Source organism: Euprymna scolopes, chromosome 32 (genome assembly GCF_053919585.1).
Source record: "Euprymna scolopes isolate OS-2025 chromosome 32, ASM5391958v1, whole genome shotgun sequence".
Lineage (NCBI taxonomy): Eukaryota > Metazoa > Mollusca > Cephalopoda > Sepiida > Sepiolidae > Euprymna > Euprymna scolopes.
In genome coordinates this window covers 20,742,501-20,764,113 of record NC_136513.1, presented here as the reverse complement: position 1 = coordinate 20,764,113, position 21,613 = coordinate 20,742,501, and the positions used below count along the sequence as shown (strand labels likewise).

The 21,613-nt window shown below is 33.7% G+C and overlaps 1 protein-coding gene across 3 annotated transcripts in view; it reads right to left on the bottom strand.

The window, feature by feature from the left end:
- LOC145256245 (exonuclease 1-like) overlaps positions 1-21,613 on the bottom strand; it is a 282,335-nt gene that overhangs the window by 83,110 nt on the left and 177,612 nt on the right. For all 3 annotated transcript variants that reach the window (XM_080114896.1, XM_080114895.1, XM_080114897.1), the window contains exons 9-10: positions 15,336-15,516; positions 6,388-6,865 (exon numbers count right to left, since the gene is read on the bottom strand). In XM_080114896.1, coding sequence (XP_079971022.1) covers positions 6,388-6,865; positions 15,336-15,516 — 659 coding nt within the window. The remainder of the gene's footprint in view (positions 1-6,387; positions 6,866-15,335; positions 15,517-21,613) is intronic.

Genomic DNA, 21,613 nt, shown 5'->3' with positions numbered 1-21,613 from the left:
CTTTTATGTAATACTAGCGGGGGGGGGGGGTACCCGGCGATGCCCGGGTGTTTTGAGGTGTGTGTGGTTTTGGGTAAATCCAAACTACGGAGGTGGGTGGGGGTTAAAATAAAAAAAAAGTTTTGGTAGGTGAGTATGAGGATCAAACCCGAACCCTTGAGGCAAAGTTGGAAATTAAAGTGTGAAAAAAAAACGTACGACGTTAACCACTGGGCCACGGAGACATACAAGGGAAACACGTTTGAATTTATTTATTTAACTATTGACAGGTGGCAGCAATAAAAGTTAACTCTGCTGCTTCTATTTGACCTAATTATTGAGGTCAAATAGAAGTAACGCAGTTAATTTTTGCGTTTGTTTACCCAACTTTGACTGGTTTTTTCCCCAACAGATGTTGGGGAGGAGGCCCCATTGTCCAGATCGAATAGCAATTGTCTGATATATTGTCGGAGTTTAGCCCCACATTGATCAAAGCTGATTGCTTCTGGACGTTTCCCGGCGCGATGCTGAGAACACTGTTAGCCTCTGAATTAGTTTCGCTTTTTACACGAAAAAGCCGAATCAACACGTGAGAAGCCAAAATAGCAATAATTTTGTAAAAGTCGATGTAAATAAATCTAGACGCTACATGTGTCCCCAAATCCTAGATATTATTATCTACGGCCTATATAAACACTTCTAAGCGATCGTAACCCCCTCGGGACCGTGTGCGAGAAAAGCCTTTGCAAGACATACACAAAATGGTCACACACATTTTGATTTTTATATATATAGATTAAATTATGAAGTTAAAATTAAATATTTCATTCCTATAAAAAACTTAAAACATTGTTTTTTTACAGACATTTTTCTTTCAAAGATAGAACACACAAACCCGAAGTATCTAATTCTTCACTTTAATTTCATTCAATTTATTTTCCCAATGAAGATAAAAATACTATTCTACTACATATATCAGATGTAATATCCTCATTATATTACTATGCTTTTTGTTTTTAATCAGGATTTCATTTAACTTCCTATCTGTTTCATCTTTATTAGTGTATCGTAGTCATGTTATTTGATATTTCACTGGGATCTTCTGTAAAATCAATTACCTGAAAACGCCCCAAAACAAATGAGCAGAGATTTTACCTTTGAGATTTTCGTCAACTCACAAATCTATTTATCACTTATCGTGCAAGGATTAACCATAAATATAAACCTTGCAGCTGTTCAAGAAAAATTCATCAACTGCTGACAAATGGCAGCCACACAAAATCTAATAAAAACAAAAACTTGAAATGAAAGCATAACACTCTAAGTTGTCTACATGCAAATCAAAATAATTGAGATAGATTGGAAGATAAGAATATGAGAGTGGGGTGCGGTATCTGTTTAGACTCCACACCTCACTTCTGTCGGCTTCTGAAAAGAGTAGGTTTAGTTGGTTGGTTGTTTTTGTTTTACGGTATATCAACCCTTTTCGGGTTATTTAATGCCGAATCCAAAGATTTTGAAGAAAAAAATTTTTTAATAGAATATATTTGTTGTTTTCACGGTTTCTATTCAACCCATAGTTGGGACCCTAACAGGTACTACCACTCCGGGTCAGAGTGGACCTGGGAGCAATGGTAATTAAAGGGTGGCTCCACACTCCCCAAAGCCCACAAGCTGGGGCCTCACCACTGGATATAGTTTATGGTCATATCCAGGACCCCCATTGAGGGACTTTTACCCACTGCAGGGGAGCAGTCGGCGTATTCTAATGCCCCACCGACAGGGCCGAGTAGGTTTAGTATAAAACATTATAAGACATTTTGCCTTTCAGTTAGGAGCAAAATGTAATTCTAAATCTTTTTATCATGAAATAAACATGAAAAAATTGAAATTGCTTAAAATATTTCAAGAAAGAGCATAATGATCTAAAAAAAAAAAAAAAAAAAAAAGAATCTTTTAAAATTTTTATAAATCTAATCCAAATTTAGGAAGTTATGACTATTTTTGTGTCTCACACGTTTTGTTATTTTCCCCTCTTAAAGACCATATGCATTTCACCACATTTTTTACACTGATTTTTCAATAAAAATGCTACATCTTTGTTAAAACACGGGATTAAGCAATGAAATTTGCCATATAAGTGAATATTTTGTGCAAGGAATCCGAATATGGCACTGAAAATCTCCAGAAATTGACGGTTTCCAAGTAATCTTTCGATTAGGAGCAAAGTATAGTATGAAATCTTTTTATATAAGTATATTTATGAATTTTAAAATTTGCAATCAATTTGAAGATATCTTAAGTAGGACGAACCCAAATGTAAATGTGGTATTGTGGCAACTGAGATGATTCTAGTTAAGAATAGGATAGACATTCATATTATTTGGATTCTTTCAACTACTGTTCTCATCTTTAGTGCTATTTTCACATTTCAATCGATGTAACCTTTGAACTTCTTTAGATGTATCTTGTTGAACTCGGGAATCATTCTATTGAACAGAATTTTGAATGGAACACTTTATTTAATCCACAGGAATAGAATGCTCTCATTCTGTCAGAATTGACAACTGTATTTTAAGTGTCACCTCAACCCCCAAAACAGTGTAACTTACAAAAGTATTTTACCTTGTACTTTACCAAATACTTTATCCACTACACCATGGGTCTTTGCAGACACAAGATAGACATTGTATAATCACTATAGATCAAAGATAACCAACAACACCCATTTCCCCCTTTTGATAGACTTGTGTCTAATTTGTTTTAAATGTAAATTTTTTAATATTTTTCTGCAAATAATAAACTGTAGTATCTGTTCTGATACGACACTTCATCTTTTCTCTCTTCAGTCAATGAAGGAAAACTCGTAGACTAAAGAAATTTTTATTTTTGTTTCAATCCTCCTTGCTCCTTATTTGGGGAGGTGAAATATCCCCCACATTAAAAACCAACCTTGTGTCTAACTCTGTTCTCTTGGGAAGGTGAGAAAATAGAGATCCAAATAATCTACTCTAAATCCTGAAATTCTAAAAGACCTGACTGAAGCGCCAGCCGAAAAAAATCTTCTCTCTCATATAATAATATATACTAGAGGAACCTGTGGAAATTCCACAGTGAACTCATTCATGTGTGACATATTGATGTTAAGCGCGTTAATATTATTGTAACTCTTTCGTTAAAACTGCAAAAGTATTTATCTAAGCTAGCCTGGCATAGCCCAATCGTAAAATACGCTTAAATATGATATTTTAATTTATGCAGATTTCGCATATATTATTATAGAGTCCATTTTTTTATCGATTTTTATATATTATAAAGTTGTGATTTCAAAAACAAAAACATATATCCATATGACTTGAGTTCATAAACTTCAATTAAAACCAAAACCAAAACTTATGAAGAGAAAAAAAAAATATATATATATATATATATATATATAACTACTCCATTTACTCACATAAAATTAATATACGAAAGTATAAATTTATGCGTAAACTTTAAGTATTTACTTCAAAAGTGCTCAATACGTAGGTAGAGCTAGTTAGTAATTTATAAAATATATATGGTGATTAAGCTACACTGAATATTCCGCGTTTCATCCACTCTAGGATTCTTCATATATATATATAACTTCAATTCCTTCAGCTATAATTGGAAATGAAACTTATGAAGAATAAGCACTTGTGCCTCCATGACGTGAACACCTTCGACAGACCCGACAGGCTGCAAAATCCCACCCCCACACTGTAGAGATCCCTAGATGTAAAAGATCTTTCTACTCCAGTAGTTTCTTCCCCAGAACTGCTAGACTTTGGAATTCCATTCCAGGTCCCTGCTTCCCCAACTGTACTGACGTGCAGAAGTTCAAGTGCAACGTGAACAGACATCTTGCTGCCCAAATCCCTAGATAGTGCCCCAGTAGTTGTTGCCCCTGATAGTAGCCCCCTACACCAAAGTGGCAATGTGCCTTGTTTGGAGTGAAAATGTAATAAAAAAAAAAAAAAATTTTTTTTAATTATTTATAAAAAGAATAGATGACATCAGCTATAATCGAAACTGAAACCAAAACTTAAGAATTCTTGGTAAAATTATTTACTACAAGAAATGAAAGTCATAATAATTAAACAACAGTCACCCAGAAGAAAAAAGATGTAAGTGCGACACATAAAATAACACAGTCACTATTAACAATGTATATAATAATAGCTACCCAGTGTTACCTGAGATACAGTAAAGTAATTTTATTTTTTTTACTTTTATTTTTTTGTGCATTTTTAACTTAAGCCAGACAACTCCTATCATATTCTTCAATTTAAAATGAGTTATTTCCCTCGCTGATTTTTATTTTTAGGTGATTATTTAAAAATGCTTCATTGTGTAAATCAAGTCTCGTACAGAAAAAAAAACCATGAGTAAGAATTGCGTGTACGCAATTCCATGTAAGTGTGAATAAACCATGCAAAGATGAGACATGTCATCCACTAAAAGTTAGGCTCGAAGAACAACGGAAAACCAAGATATGGATATGGCTTATCACGTGTGGAGAGAAAAGGGAAACGATCTACCCTTATGCAATGAAGCAAAAAATGATATAGAGAAAAACAATGAAAAGTAAGATGATTCAAAGAAGCAACGCACGTGCCAGGCAACTATCACCTAAGCAAACCTGACATAGAATTTAACCATTTATTATAAATAAAAAGTCACAGTCGATAGCTAGGAACACACATGTCCATAGATAACTTTTATGCTCGTAAAAATATTTAAATATTTAAAAGAAAAAAAAAAAAGAAAATTTAAAAAAATAATAGTTAATATATATTATTTAATTGGAATTCATTATTGAGATGAGTATTATTTATTAATTTATTTATTGCGGACTATTATTCTCATCTTTTTAGTTGCTGTTTCACGACGTTTCGGCCAACCATTCCTTTGGCCTTCATCAAGTGGTAACCGCGACAAGATAGGAACTTCGAATCTCCTAACTGCATCCTCAGCAATTACTGCCTTCCATAGTTATTGTCATCTCACTATGTTTTTTTTTTAGCCAAGTAAGCCTCTGGCCGGCTTTGGGTAGGATTGAAACCGCTATTTACAGACAATGCTTCGGGGTCTGTGGCGCAGTGGATAGAGATGTTGAATCTCTACAGTTCCCGGTGAGCATAGTTTCTTCTCACAAACAGCTAGACTTTGGAATTCTCTTCCTGCTACCTGCTTCTCTGACTGTATTTATACGCAGAAGTTTAAATATAATGTTAACTAACATCTTGTTAATCTTTTCTAAGCATGGTCCCATATAATAGCCCTTACGTCCAAGTGATGATATGTCTTGTTAGGAGTGAACGTAAGTAAAAAAAAAAACGAAAAAAAACAAGTGCACAGTGAACGAGGCATAAAAAAAAAATGAATAACTTCAGCATTTGCCCTCTCCCCCCATTTAGCTCCAAAAGTCCCCAGGGGGACGTCAAATCCTGGTGAAAATGAACGAACGGTGCAGTTTTAGGCCTTAACATATGTAAATTTGAGTTCTGCAAAAAAAAAAAATGACCAACCCCATTATTTGCCCCCCCCCCCACCCATTGAGCCCCAAAAGTCCCCAAGGCCTTAGCATATTTAAATTTGAGTTCAGCACCATGCAAAGCTGCTAAATAGAATTACACAGAAAATTTGAGACAAATATGGTAAAATAGTTCCAAAAATGGAGTGTTTTTATTAGCCCTAAAAGAGTCCCTGGGGCACACCCAAGAGTTACCGCGAAGTAAAGACAAACAAAATTATATAGAAATCAGTTAGTTATAACTTTTCAGAAAGTTTTATAAAAATCCAAAGCATCATTTTTTTTTTTAATAAGCACAAAAATGTCAATTTTAGCCATTTTAACCCGAAAGGCACCCCTGGGAGGGCAAGCGGAGTTTTCCCGGTAAATCTGTTCTATTACTTTTTACTCATATCATGTTTAATGTTTGTGCAAAATTTTTAAAAATCCAAGGCGTAGTCATTGAGAAAAGTGTGGATGAACGAACAAGGGTGAATTTACAGGCCCACCTTCTTTTTGTCGGGGGACCAAAAAAAAAATATGGTTAAATAAATACTAATTCCTATTAATCCCTAACCATGGATACCATAATACTTAGTTTGCTGCACCTTATCATAGCAAAAATGTCCATAAAAACTTTCTGCCAGACTAGTCCAGTAGTTTCTGAGAAAAATTCTAGAAGAAATGTGGTATTGTGTTGACTAATTCTAGTTAATCCCTAACTGTGCATCAAATAGATAGGATAATACTTAATTTCAGCTAAATCAACCTAGTAGTTTCTGAGAAAAGTGGAACGGACAGACAAACAAACAGGCTAAAAGAAATATACATATAGATAGATTACTAAATAAGGTAAAAAATGTACTTACCGACTTTTTACTTCAACTTTTGTTGCATTTATATTAAAACGATCCTTAATTTTTGTGTGTACAGCAAACCGGTTTCTGGAAATGACATCAGAATTTGATCTTAACGTAAAATCCTCCTGACTAGAAGTATTTACCAGATTGGAATTTGTTGGAGATTTATCAAAAGAAACCAAGGATTCCTCTGTAAATGCCACGGAATGTGAATCCTTTACGTTTAGGTCTTCTTCATTGGCAGAGATTGACGCCTTGCTGTTATCGTCTTTGCTAGACGTTTGAGAGTTTTCAGAATTATTAGAATTTACAACTTCAGAATCATCGCTTTCATGTTCGTCGAGTAATGATGTCAAAATGTCCACAGATTGGTCATCCTCGACATTCTCTTTTTCATCCGATGGACGGTGTTTCTTGGCTGAAATGCTCTCGTCCAAATACAATGAAGATAGTTCCGAGTCAGTTTTCGTATCAGGACTAGGTTCAACTGAAAAATAAACAAATCCAATATACTGATGATGAGCCACCTGTATTTGTACTTTTGTTAACTAAAAAAAGTATCTATATATATATATGGTATATGTTTCAGAGTTCTGATACAGCTATGTATAAAAAAACATAAAATATTTATCTGGGATCCATTACATTTAAATTTATTTCGTAAATATTTATATATTCTATAAAAACGCCATTTTTGTTAGGTACAGTATCTATGTGACAAAAATATGTTCAGCTCTTATGTAAAATTCAACCTAATTAAAAACAAATACAGAAAATACAGATAAATCTTTTAAGATGTACATACTCATCACGGAACAAGAATGTCATATTCCAAAAGTCACATAAATTGATCCAGTATTTTTTTTTAACTAAGAAAATCAAATTTTATTATGATGCAAGATGCTATCTTTTGATCCACCATTTTTTATAAATAGGGGTGGGCAGACAACTCGTTTCAACCTATCGAGATGAAAATCAGCCTTGTAATGGATACAATTTACTTTTAAAATAACTAAAAATCCTACTTGATCAATTTACATGACTTTTGGAATATGATATCTTCATTCCGTGACAAGCATATACATCATAAAGATTTTTAAATATTTTTTTTTTTTTTTTAATTAAGTTAAATTCTAAATAAAACTAAATATTATTAACTAGTTATTCTTCTTAGTTGATTTTTCTTTTTAGGCCTTACATCTTCAGATCGTTGTATTGTCAGGCTATATATATATATATATATATATATATATATATATATATATTTGGTCTGCACGGAACCCAAGATTGCTGACTTGTAACAATGTGGAGATAGAATTTCTTTTCCCAAACGAACACACCAGGTTTATCATGTACAAATTAACTTTTTGTTGATAACATCGGATGGAAATCATATCCGAGGAACTGATGGGAGGAAAATATCGATGAAAACATAAACTTTTGGCATTGCCCGACCAACATCTAACAAGATTAGCAACCTGATGAAGCATGATAAGTATTTTTTTTTTTAAATAAATTGTAACGAAACATGTTAGTTTATTGCTAATAACATGGTACGACAACAGTAAACAAAAATTGGCTAGTCAGAATCAATGTTTGATTTGTCAGCTTAGATGTTATTTAGGTCTAACTTCTTAAGTCTAGTTGATAATATCTATTTATAAAAAAGTTAAGTATATTCATATGTCTATATATTTGTGAGTACAGAATTTACTCTTAAACTAGCCGCTCATTAATTTTTTAACATAAGTGCTAGGCGTAAGCGTGGGAAATATGAGGTGCCTTCAATAAGTTTCCAGACATTTTCGTATGGGCACTTTTACTGATGGTACACACATGAAACTCTAGTCGCCTTCAAAGTAATCTCCTCTGGCTGCAATGCACTTGTTGTACTGCTCCAACAACTTCTGGAAGGCCCCATGGAACTCCTCTTGTGTGATCGTATCAATAACCATCGTCAAAGCCACTTTCATCTCCTCAATTGTCTCAGAATGAAAGCCTTTAAGGTTTTCCTTGAGCTTAGGAAATAACCAGAAGTCACAGGGAGCAAATTTTGAACAATAGGGAGGGTGAAGAATTGTCTTGATGCCCATGACAACATCTTTCTGATCTTCTCTGCACCTGTGGGACAAACTTTGCACAAATCTTCTGCATGTTCAGTTTCTTTGCGAATAATTTTGTGTACAGTTTCCACACTAACACCAAACTGTTCACTTAACGTCTCTATAGACACACGACGGTGCTTCTCTGTGAAATTCTTTATTTGGCCAATCAATTCTGGTGTCCTGACTTACTTACTCTTTCCACATCTCTCATCATTCCTGACAGACTCCCTGCTTTCCTTGAATCTCTTATGCCATGCAAAAACTGATGCTCAATTCATGCAAAATGGTCCAAAAGCAGTCTGAAGCATTCCATACGTTTCTGTGGCAAATTTTCCAAATTTAAAACAGAATTTCATTGTATATTATTCTTCCTAAAGTGTCCTTACATCCAGATTGCATTTTTGAAATTCACCAGCTGTGATAATCAGGCTTTAGTAGGGTGTATTCCAATTCCTGCTGTAGCTGTTCATTTGAACCAGAAATCTTAAAAATTGGTCAGTCATCCCATAAGATGTATAGCAATAAGATACTGAATTTTCAAGAGTCTACGATAATTTTAAATGCCTGTACGAAAAAAGTCTGGAAATTTATTAATAGCACCTCGTATAGACTATATTTTATTTAATTCAGTTTTATAAAAAAAAAAAGGCATTGAAAGGATGGAAGCTCTTTGTGAAAATTCAGATATTTCCCAATTTTTCTGAAATTTTAGCAATAGGTATTGGACATCCATTGATATAACTTTCTGTTTATTCCTTCCTTAGTTAGTCCGTGCAATATGCTTTGCAAAAGGCCAAATTTGTAAAATCTTTGTTATCAATCTGGCAAACCTAGACAAGAATTGATGTAACCTCGTTTTCAAATATCATTATAATAATATACGATCACTGTTGGTGTGAGAACGGAAATCATTGTAATTTCAACGTGCAGCCATTCTTCCTCTAAGAAAGAAGTCAGCGAAACATTACATAAAAAAGGGGACCTTGAAAAGGAATAAGGTAAAAAAATAGAACATTGTTCACCAAGAGGTGTTGGACTGAAGAATTGAAATAAAGATTGTCTCTTACAATGTGATTTTATTATTTGCATTGAACTATGTAGCACAATATTACTTTGAGTATTTATTAGTACTTATGAATTTATCTCATTTTGGGTCAGTTCTGCACTTAAAGTTCAATCAACACTATTTTCATAGAAATGTTAATAAATTCATATTTGTTACGTGTTATTGATTTTTCGGTCAAAAACGCACATTTTTTTGTCGTATCCAGAAAAAATATCAGCTTTATCAAAACATATTTGTTAGTTAAATATATTTTTCATTCTGTGGAATTTCCACGGGTCCTATTAGTTAATAAATATTCCTATAATTTCAGTTTTTTTTTTTAAATATTTTTAAGGGTTGTTTGTGGATGAGCATAACATAAGAACCTCCTATTTGAAAATTCAAATATTTAAATTTGATCCATTTTTTTTTTTTTTTCTTACAAAGGAGTCACCACTTATCAAGGCCCGGAGGCCACTCGAGGACAAGGGTTAATGGGTGTACATTAGTCAATGTGATTATAGCGTAGTAATCATAAGTAGTGGAAACTTTGTAAATTGGAATACTTAGGGGGACAGTTCATCAAGAACTTGTTTACGTTGGACTTGGAGACAAATTGTAATCAGCTGGAAAGCAGGCAAATGGAAGAGAGTTCCACAGTCGTGCAGTTCTAAGAAAGAAGCTTTGTTTATGGAATCTACATTTAGAGATAAACACAGATAAAGAGTGTGGAAAATTATTGATGGTGGTTTTGGCCAGAGTAGTGTTTTTCGTGAAAGTTTGGCGGGGGGGGGGGGTCTATAGATTGGAGCTAAGACGAGCACTTGCTATGAAAATAACGGTAAAGCAGAGATAGGCTTGCAACGTCTCTTCTGTGGGAAAGAGGTTGCAGGGAAGAGAAAAGGGCATCCCCCAATAAATTACGAGGTCTATTTTGAACTCTGTCAAGGCAGGATAAGCTGCTTCTAGCAGCTCCTGCCCAGATGTGGTAACAGTACTCCATCGTTGGTCCTACCTAGCTTTTATATAGGTAGAGAATTTTAAAAGCACTTCAGTTTAAGCATTTGATTTTAGAAATTTTCTAAAATAAAAATAATAGATTTAGATTAAAAATCGAATAAGAATTTTAAAAATGAGGACGAATATTCTTCTTATCTCATTAAAAAGTTTCATTACTTTTTTTTTTTTTTTTTTTTTACAAGGTAGGGGAAGAGGGTCACCGCTTATCAAGGCTCGCAAGCTATTCAAGGATAAGGGTTAACGAGAGTCAGTTGAGACAACACCATGATTATTAGTAATGGTGGATTTATTATTTTGTTGTATCAAGGCACAAAGGTCATTTGAGGAATTAGTACGAATCAGTAATGATGGTTGAAACTGGGCAAAATTTGATTATGCACCAGGACAGCTCAACAAGAATTTGTTAACATTAGACTTGAAAACAGCCATGTTATAATCAGCTGAAAAACAGCCTGGCGCTATTGTGTTCCAGTAGTTGTAGGTAAAAATAAAACGTCATAACAACGTTAACTGTTTGAGACACCGAACTCAACTGGAACTTTGATCCATAAAATGATCATAATTTTTACTTGATTCATGCAATGATGGTGCTTGAATAAGATTAAATATTGCATGCAAAAAAAGTTGTATTTTCTATTTCATTTAATTTCTGATCAATATGATTATCAAATTTTAAAAGTGACAATCAAAATCCCCACACACAGAGTTCTGCGTATTATTATTATGTTTCTGGTAAAAGAAAAAAAATTACTATTTTCTGAGTCGGCTGTTATTGGTTCGAATTGCCGACATTTGTAAATTTTCAATCCTCTCAGTATTGCACTGTTTGGATTATTCGGGCTACTGTTCTCATCTTAAGTATTATTTTTACAACATTTCAGCCAATGAACCTTTGACCTTCTTCAGGCACATTTTGGCAAACTTGAAAATCTAATATATAAAAGGCAAAGTGTGTGTGTGCGTGCGTATGTCTCGCAAAAACTTTCAACACACGCGACAGATCCACATGAGATCAGTATCATTTTCAAGCTCAATCTTTATATAAATATCGTAAAATTGGCCATAAACATTCATTCCTTCACCCTCAAGTTTTGTACAAGGAGGGGGTCACGTTTTCATTAACATTTTTGCAAAGTCATCATATGCAATTGTTAATTTGAACGGCAGCAAAGTCGTATGTCATCGTGGTCGCGGGGGTTAAACAGTTTGCTTTTTTTCACCTTCTTTTCCTCCTTCGCGATACAGGTTCAAGCTTACCTACTCCTTTCTTTTTTCTTTTTTCGTAAAGGGATTTTTTTCTTTTAAAACAAAAACTGAATTATCTTAGCGTTCGCTTAAACTTTTTTTTTGTTTTTTCACACCTCTCTCCACCCAGGCTGTGTCTATTTTTTTTTTTTTTTCTGCTTGTATTGACTCCTTACTACACCACCTCTTCACTCCCAGGCAACGCCGGTTACCCCCGCTAGTCTTTCTTTAAAACTCAGCAATCTTTCTGTCGGACTCAAAAATTTGCATAATATTTTGAATGGAACACTTTATGTAATCCATGGGGGTACATGCTCTCATTTCGTCAGCTATGACTAAATAGAAGTCTTAATTTGCAATTGTATTCCCAGTATAGTCCAACATTAAGGGTTGAACCTTTGATCTTCAGAAGAGTTTTACTTAGAACTAAATTTAACCTAATACTTTATAAATTCAGTTGTAAGTGTAATTCTTCTGAAGGTTGCAGATTCAATTCTCAGTGCAGGCGACAGGAAAGAACACAATTGCGAATTACTTGAGACATCGACTGAAGGATATAAGAGAATGGTAATCAGAAGAATACAGATTATCAATCTTTATTACAAAATTTCCGCAAAAGTTTTTTGTTAAAACTTTCAAGTTGCTGCATAGTTCTTCTTGCTCCCGTATCAAGGATAGTTGAAGATTGTGCCAAATTCATATGGATGAATTTGAGCTGTAAGCCCACTTGGATTATTTTCAAGAATTAATGGAAAAGTTTTACGTCATTCAAGGGCGTGAGAAGAATTTTAAGATATTTCCACTGTTTTTTTTTTTTTTTTTTTTTTTTTTTTTAAACTGATCCAAGCTGGTTATGATCCAACAAAGACAAAGAAACAAAGAATGAAACAAATATAAATAAAAATGTAGAGAAACTAAAAACAATACCCCCCCCCTTCCCTAAAGTTTCCTTTGTCAAATTAAAACAAGTTAAGCGGCTATAGTCAGCTAATGTACTCCCTAACTTCTGCCGTGGCTGCTACCGGAAGCGGTGACAAGGCAAATCAGTTCCTTCACTTTTATTGTTCTTCAGCATTTCTATGGTGAAGTGATTTTTTTCAATAAATAAAGTATAAGAAAAGCACATTATTGAAAAAAACAATAAAAATTAACAAAATTATACACACATAAAAATAATACAATTAATCTTTATTTATATACTCTTACTAACAAAATTAAAAAAATAAAAGATCTATTTTTTTTTTTAATTTTGTAATGTTTATAAAATTACAAAAACATGTATAATTTATATATGTTTATGTAATTATAAAAACATTTTTTTGAATTTTAAAAATAAGTTTTTATTTGAATTTATATGATAAATATGTCTATGAAAGTATAAAAATAAAATTATTGGAATCAAAACAACAAATGAAATTATTGAAATCAAAATAAAAAAATTTCAAACATCATGAAGAAAAACATATTCCAATACATAGTATTCCCAAAAGATTTTTAAAAGTATTTTCTGATAATTCTTAAAAAAAAAAAAAAAAGCGCAAAAAGTGTTTTCAATAATTCTTTAAAAAAAAAAAAAAAAAAAAAAAAAACTGACTTTAATCATCCTTAATTAAAATAAGACAGAAAAAACTTTTCACTGATTATTAAGATAAAAAGGAATGATCGGAAAAAAAAACGGTACATGCATAGGGGAGATATAAGCATAAGAGAAAAAAAGCAAAGAAATTGATTTACCTTGTTATCGCTTCTGGTAGCAGCCACACCGGAAGTTAGGCAATACGTTAGCTGACTATAACCAGTTAAGCAACTTCAGCTGTACTTGTAATTTGGAAATGAGTAAATAGTCAAAGACAATGACACAATTCTTACATTAAGTGCGTTGTCAAATAAACCAAAGTTGTCTGTGCATACATATATATAATATAACCACAACCAAGGTAAATGTTTCTCGCATGCTTTTCCCGTTAGTGATTCTCCCACCCTTTTTTTTTCTTTCCATTCAAAAAATTCTACATTGCCAAAAGTGTGTTTATTCATAAAGTCTGAAGAAATGCTAGTTTCTGAAAATTTTCAAACGATATAATGCTCGAAATTGTCGAACTAGACATTGAAACAATTGTAACATAAAATGAAATACACTTTTGGTTGCCATCAACACCTTGTCTTGAAGTCTTGATTTTGCACACACAGTATATTAATGCTCAATTATGAAATGTGATAATTTTGTAGCTTAATCCTGAAGTCAACCATTTTTGGCTTAAAACCTATTGGTATATGAAAATTTACTGAATTACACAAACTCAGTATATTATATATATATATATATATATATAGTGACAGCTAAACAAATAACACCTGAAAAAGCATATTTTGATGCATGGATTTGAATAACTTTGATAATCTTAATAGGCATATTCTGCATAAGTAATTATACAGGTAAAAAATGTATTAAAATACCCTTTTTCAAGTGTACAATGTACTTTCTTCCCTATATTTTGTGAGTACATATATAGCTATGTTTATAAAGTTTATATGTTTATATATTTGTATGTGCAGGATTCACTCCTAAACTGTTCACGTTGGACTTGAAGACAACCATATTATAGACAGCTGGAAAGCAGGAAAACGGAAGACAATTCCAGAGGTGTGCTGTTCTAAGAAAAAAGCTTTGATCATGGAATCTACGTTTAGGTTTAGGCACAGATAAAGAGTGGGGGGGAATTATTGATAGTGTTTTCAGCTAGACGAGCATTTCTTGTGAAAGTTTGGCGAGGGGGGATCATAGATTGAAGCTCAGTCAAACACTTTCCATGAAAATAACGACAAAGCAGAGACAAACTCGCAACATCTCTTCTCTGAGAAAGAGGTTGCAGCAAAGAGAAAAGGACATCTCCCACGTTCCATTAAGTTACACCATGTTAGCATCAAATTATATTATGTTAGCACCAAATTACATCGTGTTAGCATTGTTATATCATATTAACATCATGTTACATTGTGTTAGCATCAAGTTATATCATGTTAGCATTTTTTTTTTTTTTTTTTTACATGGATGTCACCACTTATCAAGGCCCAGAGGCCACTCGAGGATAAGGGTTAATAGGTATACATTAGTCATTTTGAGTTTAGCATAGTAAATAGTGGGAATTTTGTAACTTGGATTACTTAGAGGGACGATTCAATTAGAACTTGTTCACATTGGACTTTTTTTTTTTTCATAGGTATCAACACATTATCAAGGCCAAGAGGCCACTCAAGGATAAGGGTTAAAGAGTGTACAGTAGAAATTGGACAATATAATAATCATTAGTAATGAAAATTTGTTAAATTTGATAACTTATATGGAACGGCTCATCAAGAACTTATTTACGTTAGACTTGAAGACAAACATATTGTAGCATCAAGTTATATTATGTTAGCACCAAGTTATATCGTGTTAGCATCAAGTTATATTGTGTTAGCATCAAGTTATATTGTGTTAGCATCAAGTTATATTATGTTAGCATCAAGTTATATCATTTATAAGTAAATTTGTTACCTACCTTCTCGTGATCGCTTTAAAGAATATTTGATAACCTTTACATTAGTGATTATTTCTTTTCCCTTCAAGTTGGGACGCTCTGACGGTTGGATTGGTGTTAGAGGTACTTGTGAACGGATGCGATAGTTTTTATCCCACACACTAAGCATATGTAGGTAACCCACATTGGTGTTACTCTGTACCTGGCGAAAGAAAACAAAGAAGTCATGAATATAACAACTGTACTTAAAATTTATTTCATCTCATACAGAGACGGCATATGTATTGTCATTCTTCAAAGAATGCATCTAATGGACCATGATTTATACAAGATGAAATCTATTAAATAGAGGGAAGTTGTCTGTGTGTGTGTGTCTCATGTCCAGCTAGAAGTAAAAGACTACAAAACAAACTGCCACAAAGTTGCTATATTCTTGATCAGCATTGCTCTGGATGAATAAGATCTAAAATTTAGAAAAAAAATTATTCATTCCTTGGGGATCAACTGAGCCAAGTTTTGCCGGGAGCGGAGGGGGGGGGGTCGTTCAGCTAGTTCATGAACTAATTTGGAACGAAAATACTGACCCATTCTTTAAGGAATCTATTATATAAATGAAAACTGTCTGGTTTCATTTTCCTTCAGCCAAAGTTCTCAGAAATCAAAGGGCAACCTTCCTGGGGCTAACATTTGATCTCTACATGATAAACATAGATATTTGAATGTTCCATTAAAATTCTTTATCTTTTAAACATTGAGTTAGTAAAGAAGTTGAGAAGATAATTTTCCTCTCCCCAATTGACCATTTAAATACGTTATAACATATCTTTCGTTATGGTCTCTTGGTCTTACTTGATTCCAGGATAAGAATTCATCTAGTCTTGAGGAGTATCCAGCGTTGTGTTGTTACTTGCGATAACATCACTCGGAGAAGGTGTCCCATTCCTCATAAAAGATAGTGTTGTTATCCATTATCTTATTTGTGCTGCGATTTGTGATTTTGAATATTTAGTCAGGGTTTACTTGTAAGGAAAAGTATCCTCATGCCAGGTTGTCCTGACAACGCCCTGTACAGAGATTCGAGGATAGTATCTAGTAGGCATTAAAGTTCATACACATGTCCAAAGAGGAATGGGTTGGACAGAGGAATGAAATTGGCTGGAGAGAGGGAGGGTGAAAACAAAGAAGAGGAAAAGATGGACAGACAGAAGTTTTAATAGAAACACGTTACACTTCTGCTCTGGACAATGCTAAGTAATCTTGATAGTCTATTACATGTGTGTAGCCCTACAAGCAAATGGATCAGATGTTGGTTTGAGTTTTTTCTTCTCAACTGTATTCTTGCTCTGTACGGAATTGAGCACCTTTGCCCAAGAATTCTTATCGAAATTACTCCACCTTTCACACATTCATCATACTCTACCCTAACCCTAACCTAACCCATACCCTAACCTAACCCATACCCTACCCTAACCTACCCTAACCCATACCCTACCCTAACCCATACCCACTATATATAATAAAAGTAAACTGAAGAACAAATTTTTCTGAATAAAAAAAAAAAACTTTATTCAGTTAAGAGGAGCAAACAATAGAATAAGATAAGAAAATAAAGAATAAAGTTACATAGAAACTTTATTCTTTATCAAGTTAATAAGGGATAAACCTTTTTAGACCATGTCATTTCAAAGCTAAATTTTATTTTATATATATATATATATATATATATATATATATAAATATATATATATATATATATATATATATATAAATACACACACACACACACAAGCAGGGAGACCCGATATTGCCCGGGATTAAATGAGGATCAACGAATGTTCCATACTTTCAATACTTTTATTGTTAACAAACAGCAAAACCGGTGAAATCACCCATTTTTCAATCAAGTCGATTGATTGCCTGCTCTAGTCGGGGATCCACCACAATGCACCAACAGAAAGCTTCACATGCCTCCCCGCAGTGATTAATCCACAATACATTGTAATCTAAATTGTACCATAAAGAACCTACTGTCAATTAAATAAAATTTATTTTGATATAATGGTTTAAATTAAAATTTAAAATGCAAAAAATCAAGTATCATGGTTCAATTGTGCTCTATGCAGAAAAATTCATTTTGAATACGCTCTAATCTTATCAAAAAATGTACTATTGATTTTATATGCCAATATGCAGTGATAAAACTTCTCGAATGCACTTGAGATATTAGGTTGTATAAGGGTGTTAACTTTTAACGTCACTTTTCCCTTGTTCAGGGGTCAGACATTTTTGGATATTATGCAAGAATGATTTTCCAGTGTTTACAGTTCAGCAGCTCATTTGCCTCCAAATTTCACTTTGTATTTTCCAATCATTTACCTCCAAGTTTTCCTTGTCTGATTGATCTATCAGTGATTGCTTCTGCAACAGTTCATCTAGGAGAATGAATGCTTCACAATAGTAACGTAGTCACTAGGGCTATGACAACAGCATATTCTTATCATTGTTTTGACTCTCGAGTGTATATCCCACACAGTTAGACACAATTAATCAACCGAGAACCACATCACTCTATATAAAAGCATATAAGATATCAACGGATACACAATCGAGTATCAAAACAATGAAAAGAATATGCTGTTGTCCTAGCCCTAGCAATCAATTCCTTGGAATAACTGTGATTCAAGATATCCATGCTTCATCAACAGTTCATCCAGGAGAATGAACGCTTCACATAACCATAGTAACGTAATCAATTCCTTAGAATAACATCCATGATGGGTGAATTGTAGCACTTTCACCTAATGTGTTGGGTTTGGTCAGATTTCGTAACGGCAGATCCATTCGATTATGGATCTACAGTCAGGCTAGGGAGGGTTAGCTGAGGACCCAACATTCACTGTCATATATCATGTCGCTCCTGACACAGCTGCTATACAGCTTATCCCGAATGTAGAGAGGGATATCATGCAATGTTATATTGTTAAAATTTATTTTGTTGGTGTGAGTGAAGAGAAAACGTATCATCTTCAAACGGGTTGGAAGTCACAAATTATAGATTATAGGATTTCTGTGTTGAAAACACACTTATTCCTTTCCTCCCACAATTTCTCGTCACATTTGTCATTCATCACCACTTCATACTCAGTTGTGATTAGATGGAAAGTCACACAAGCACACCCAGTGAACCAAGTGCAAGAGAGATACAAACAATTGCACTTAACAGCACAGTTAGGATACTAAAAACGGTTTCTTGGTTGGAATTCATGAAAAAGTAGATGAATGCCTGCCATCTGGCAGGATGCTCCATCCTCAGTAAAAACAGGGAGGAAAGAAAACTGGAAAAACAAAAAATTAGTGTAGTTAGTGATATCTATTTATATATGTCAATTAAATAACAAAATAAAATCCAAGTTATGCCTTTATACTAATGTTGGGACAAGTAATTGGAAACGGAATCAAGAATCAGAAAAATCACAACTTTTGCAATTATCTGATGCCAAAAATGATTCCTTTATCTTCTTATTTGATTTTGTCTAAAACAAAATCTGCCTCCCCAGGCAATATTAATAAAATAAATATTGATTTCAAACAACCAGTAAAATTAAAATCTATAGATCACCCCCCCCACACACACACACGCAAATGGGTTTTTATGTTTGAGAAAATATATGCACATTTGACATATATTTTAAGGAGTCGGAATCAGTAATTGTATTGGAATTGGGGGAAAATACTGGAATCGTCCCATTACTAATATATACCCAACTAAAACTATCCATTATTTCCTCAGCAAGTGGTTCTGCAACAGTCAGGATATTGTTTATACCAACGTAAGCTTTTTTTTTTTAAGGGATACAGGAGACCAAACGATGACATCTATACTAGGAAATAGGGAGTGCTGCCATAAGTGTTTGGGGAGGGGCAATTTAACGAGGATGGTGGAACACACCCAACATTTATTTATATTTCATTTTAATGGATTGCTTTCTAGTGCATTTTATTTTATATATTTTTTTTTATAAAAAAAAAAAAAACACAAATTATCTCCGATTTTGTTTAAGAGCTACTGCACACCCGGCCAGGGTTAAAGCAAAAACTTGAGTCATAACACTTGGCCTGTTATCAGTATTCATTACGAGGAGGATATGTGGTTCTGGATTGTTTCAAACTGTTTATTTTCTATATTTATTTGTTCAAATTTTGTCAAGCAAACAACAACCAAATAAACTTATTATTAACAAATTGTTGGGCACTTGTACAGTTTAATCAAGACATTAAAAAATGAAAATATCAAGAAAAAAAAGGTTATATTGTATGTATCTGTTTTGGACTGAAGATCTCCGAAAAAAACAATTCATTTAATTTGATCAAGTAGTTTTTTTGTTTTTTTTTACAGTGGAAAAACACGTTTTTATGACAGGGCATTGAAGATAGATCTTGGAATTTTTGGAACACGCCACGGGGAGATAACTCAATGTAAAGCGCCGACACTCCTTCCCCATCTTTAATACTAGTTTTTCTTCCTAAAAATCAGACCTTTTGCTTGGTATCATAGCAAATTGTTTTATATATATATATATATATATATATATATAGGAAAATATGTTTATTCAATAATATTTCACCTTTTATTTATAACTAGCGGGGGGGGGGGATAAGTAATAACCCTGAAACGATGGTAAAAAAATCGGAAAAACCAAAACCAAAAAAAGAAAAACAGCGAAAAAAAAAAAAAAAACGCTGTGTGTATGGGGGGGGGGGACTAAAGAATAAGCGAAGTAAAAAAAAATAAAGAAACGTTGCCCGCGTGTCTAAAGATGTAAAAGAAAAAAGAATAGTTTTGGTTGTGAGGCTGGATTGAACCCGGGAGCCTTGACGCGGAGGTGAAACAAACTCCAACCACTTAACCGTGTAGGCCAAGAGTAAGAGGAATTAATTATAGTGCTAAAATAAGGCTTATAAAGCGAGTGAAAGAGGTTTGATTGACAGATAGCCACTAAATGAGGTCATCGCGGGAGCGTTACGAGATGACGTAGCAGTATTTTATTTTTTTTGTTTTACTTCACATTAGCGTTTATTAAATTACGTATTTCGTTTCCTGTCTAGACATCTCTCTCTATCTGTCTGTCTGTCTCTCTCTCTGTTTGCGTTTGTGTATCTCTCTCTCTCTCTCTCTGTTTCTCTCTCTCTCACTTTGTCTTCCTTACTCTAAAGACTGTTACTAAAAAAGAAAATGGCGTCTGGCTGTTTTTCTTTTTGTAAAAACTTCGATCGTTAATATTTTTTGTAAGCGTATTTTTTTTTACTTCACATTTTTGGCTTGTTATTTTTCGTTTAACTATCGTATCTAAGTATTTTTAATGTGCTAATAACTTTGGTAACGTTGTCATAGCGTAGAAGTGTGAGGACAAATTTTTTTTTACCGATAACAACATTTTTAAATTTTAAATTCAGACTGCTATTAGAGCTTGCTGATGTCAAGATCACGTGACATGACTCAGCGGGTTTTAAATACAAGTTGACCCAAAATAAACGGCCCCGTGTATACTTTATGTAGAAGAGTTGGCGCCCGTATTTTTTGGGGCAATTATAAATCGATTTAAAAATATGTAATAACTTTAAAATGTAACTTTCCCCCCCCCCTGCAGAAAATCGATCAGTTGGCGTACTTCTGATGGTCCTTTTGGGCTAATTTTTCGATATTTATCGTCCGGAGGGTGGGGCTTTAATATGATACCAAGTTTCTGAATTTTTGTTCCGCCGGTCAAAAGTTTTTAGCAGACACACAAACATACATACATACATACATTTTCGCTTTTATATATATAGAAGACTAGCCAGGGTGCCCGGCATTGCCCAGGTGTTTGGAAGTGTGTGTTGAGCAAGAAAAAAAAAAAAAAAAAGAAAATGGTAGTAGACAGTCTCAAACCCGTACCGTGAAGATGGAAAAGAACAGAAAAAAAAATGTGGCGTCTTGGCTGTTGTGTCCATCATCAAACCGGAAGTGGCAAGGTTTAAATTAAGGCTAGTCAATCGAAAAGAGGGGACAACTTTTGTAAAATATGGTGAAAAAAAGCGACCCTTCCTTGTAGAAAAGTGCCCAGAGGGTGAAGGAATTAATGTTTTTAGGCATTTTTTTTATATTTGCCATCCGAAGGGTCGAGCTTCAAAACGATACCGATCTCGTGAAAATCAGTAGCCTCTGTCGAAAGTTTTAGGCAGGCATACAAGCATACATAAATACATACATTTAAACAGACAGGTGAGATTTATATATATATACTAGACCACCCGTGACC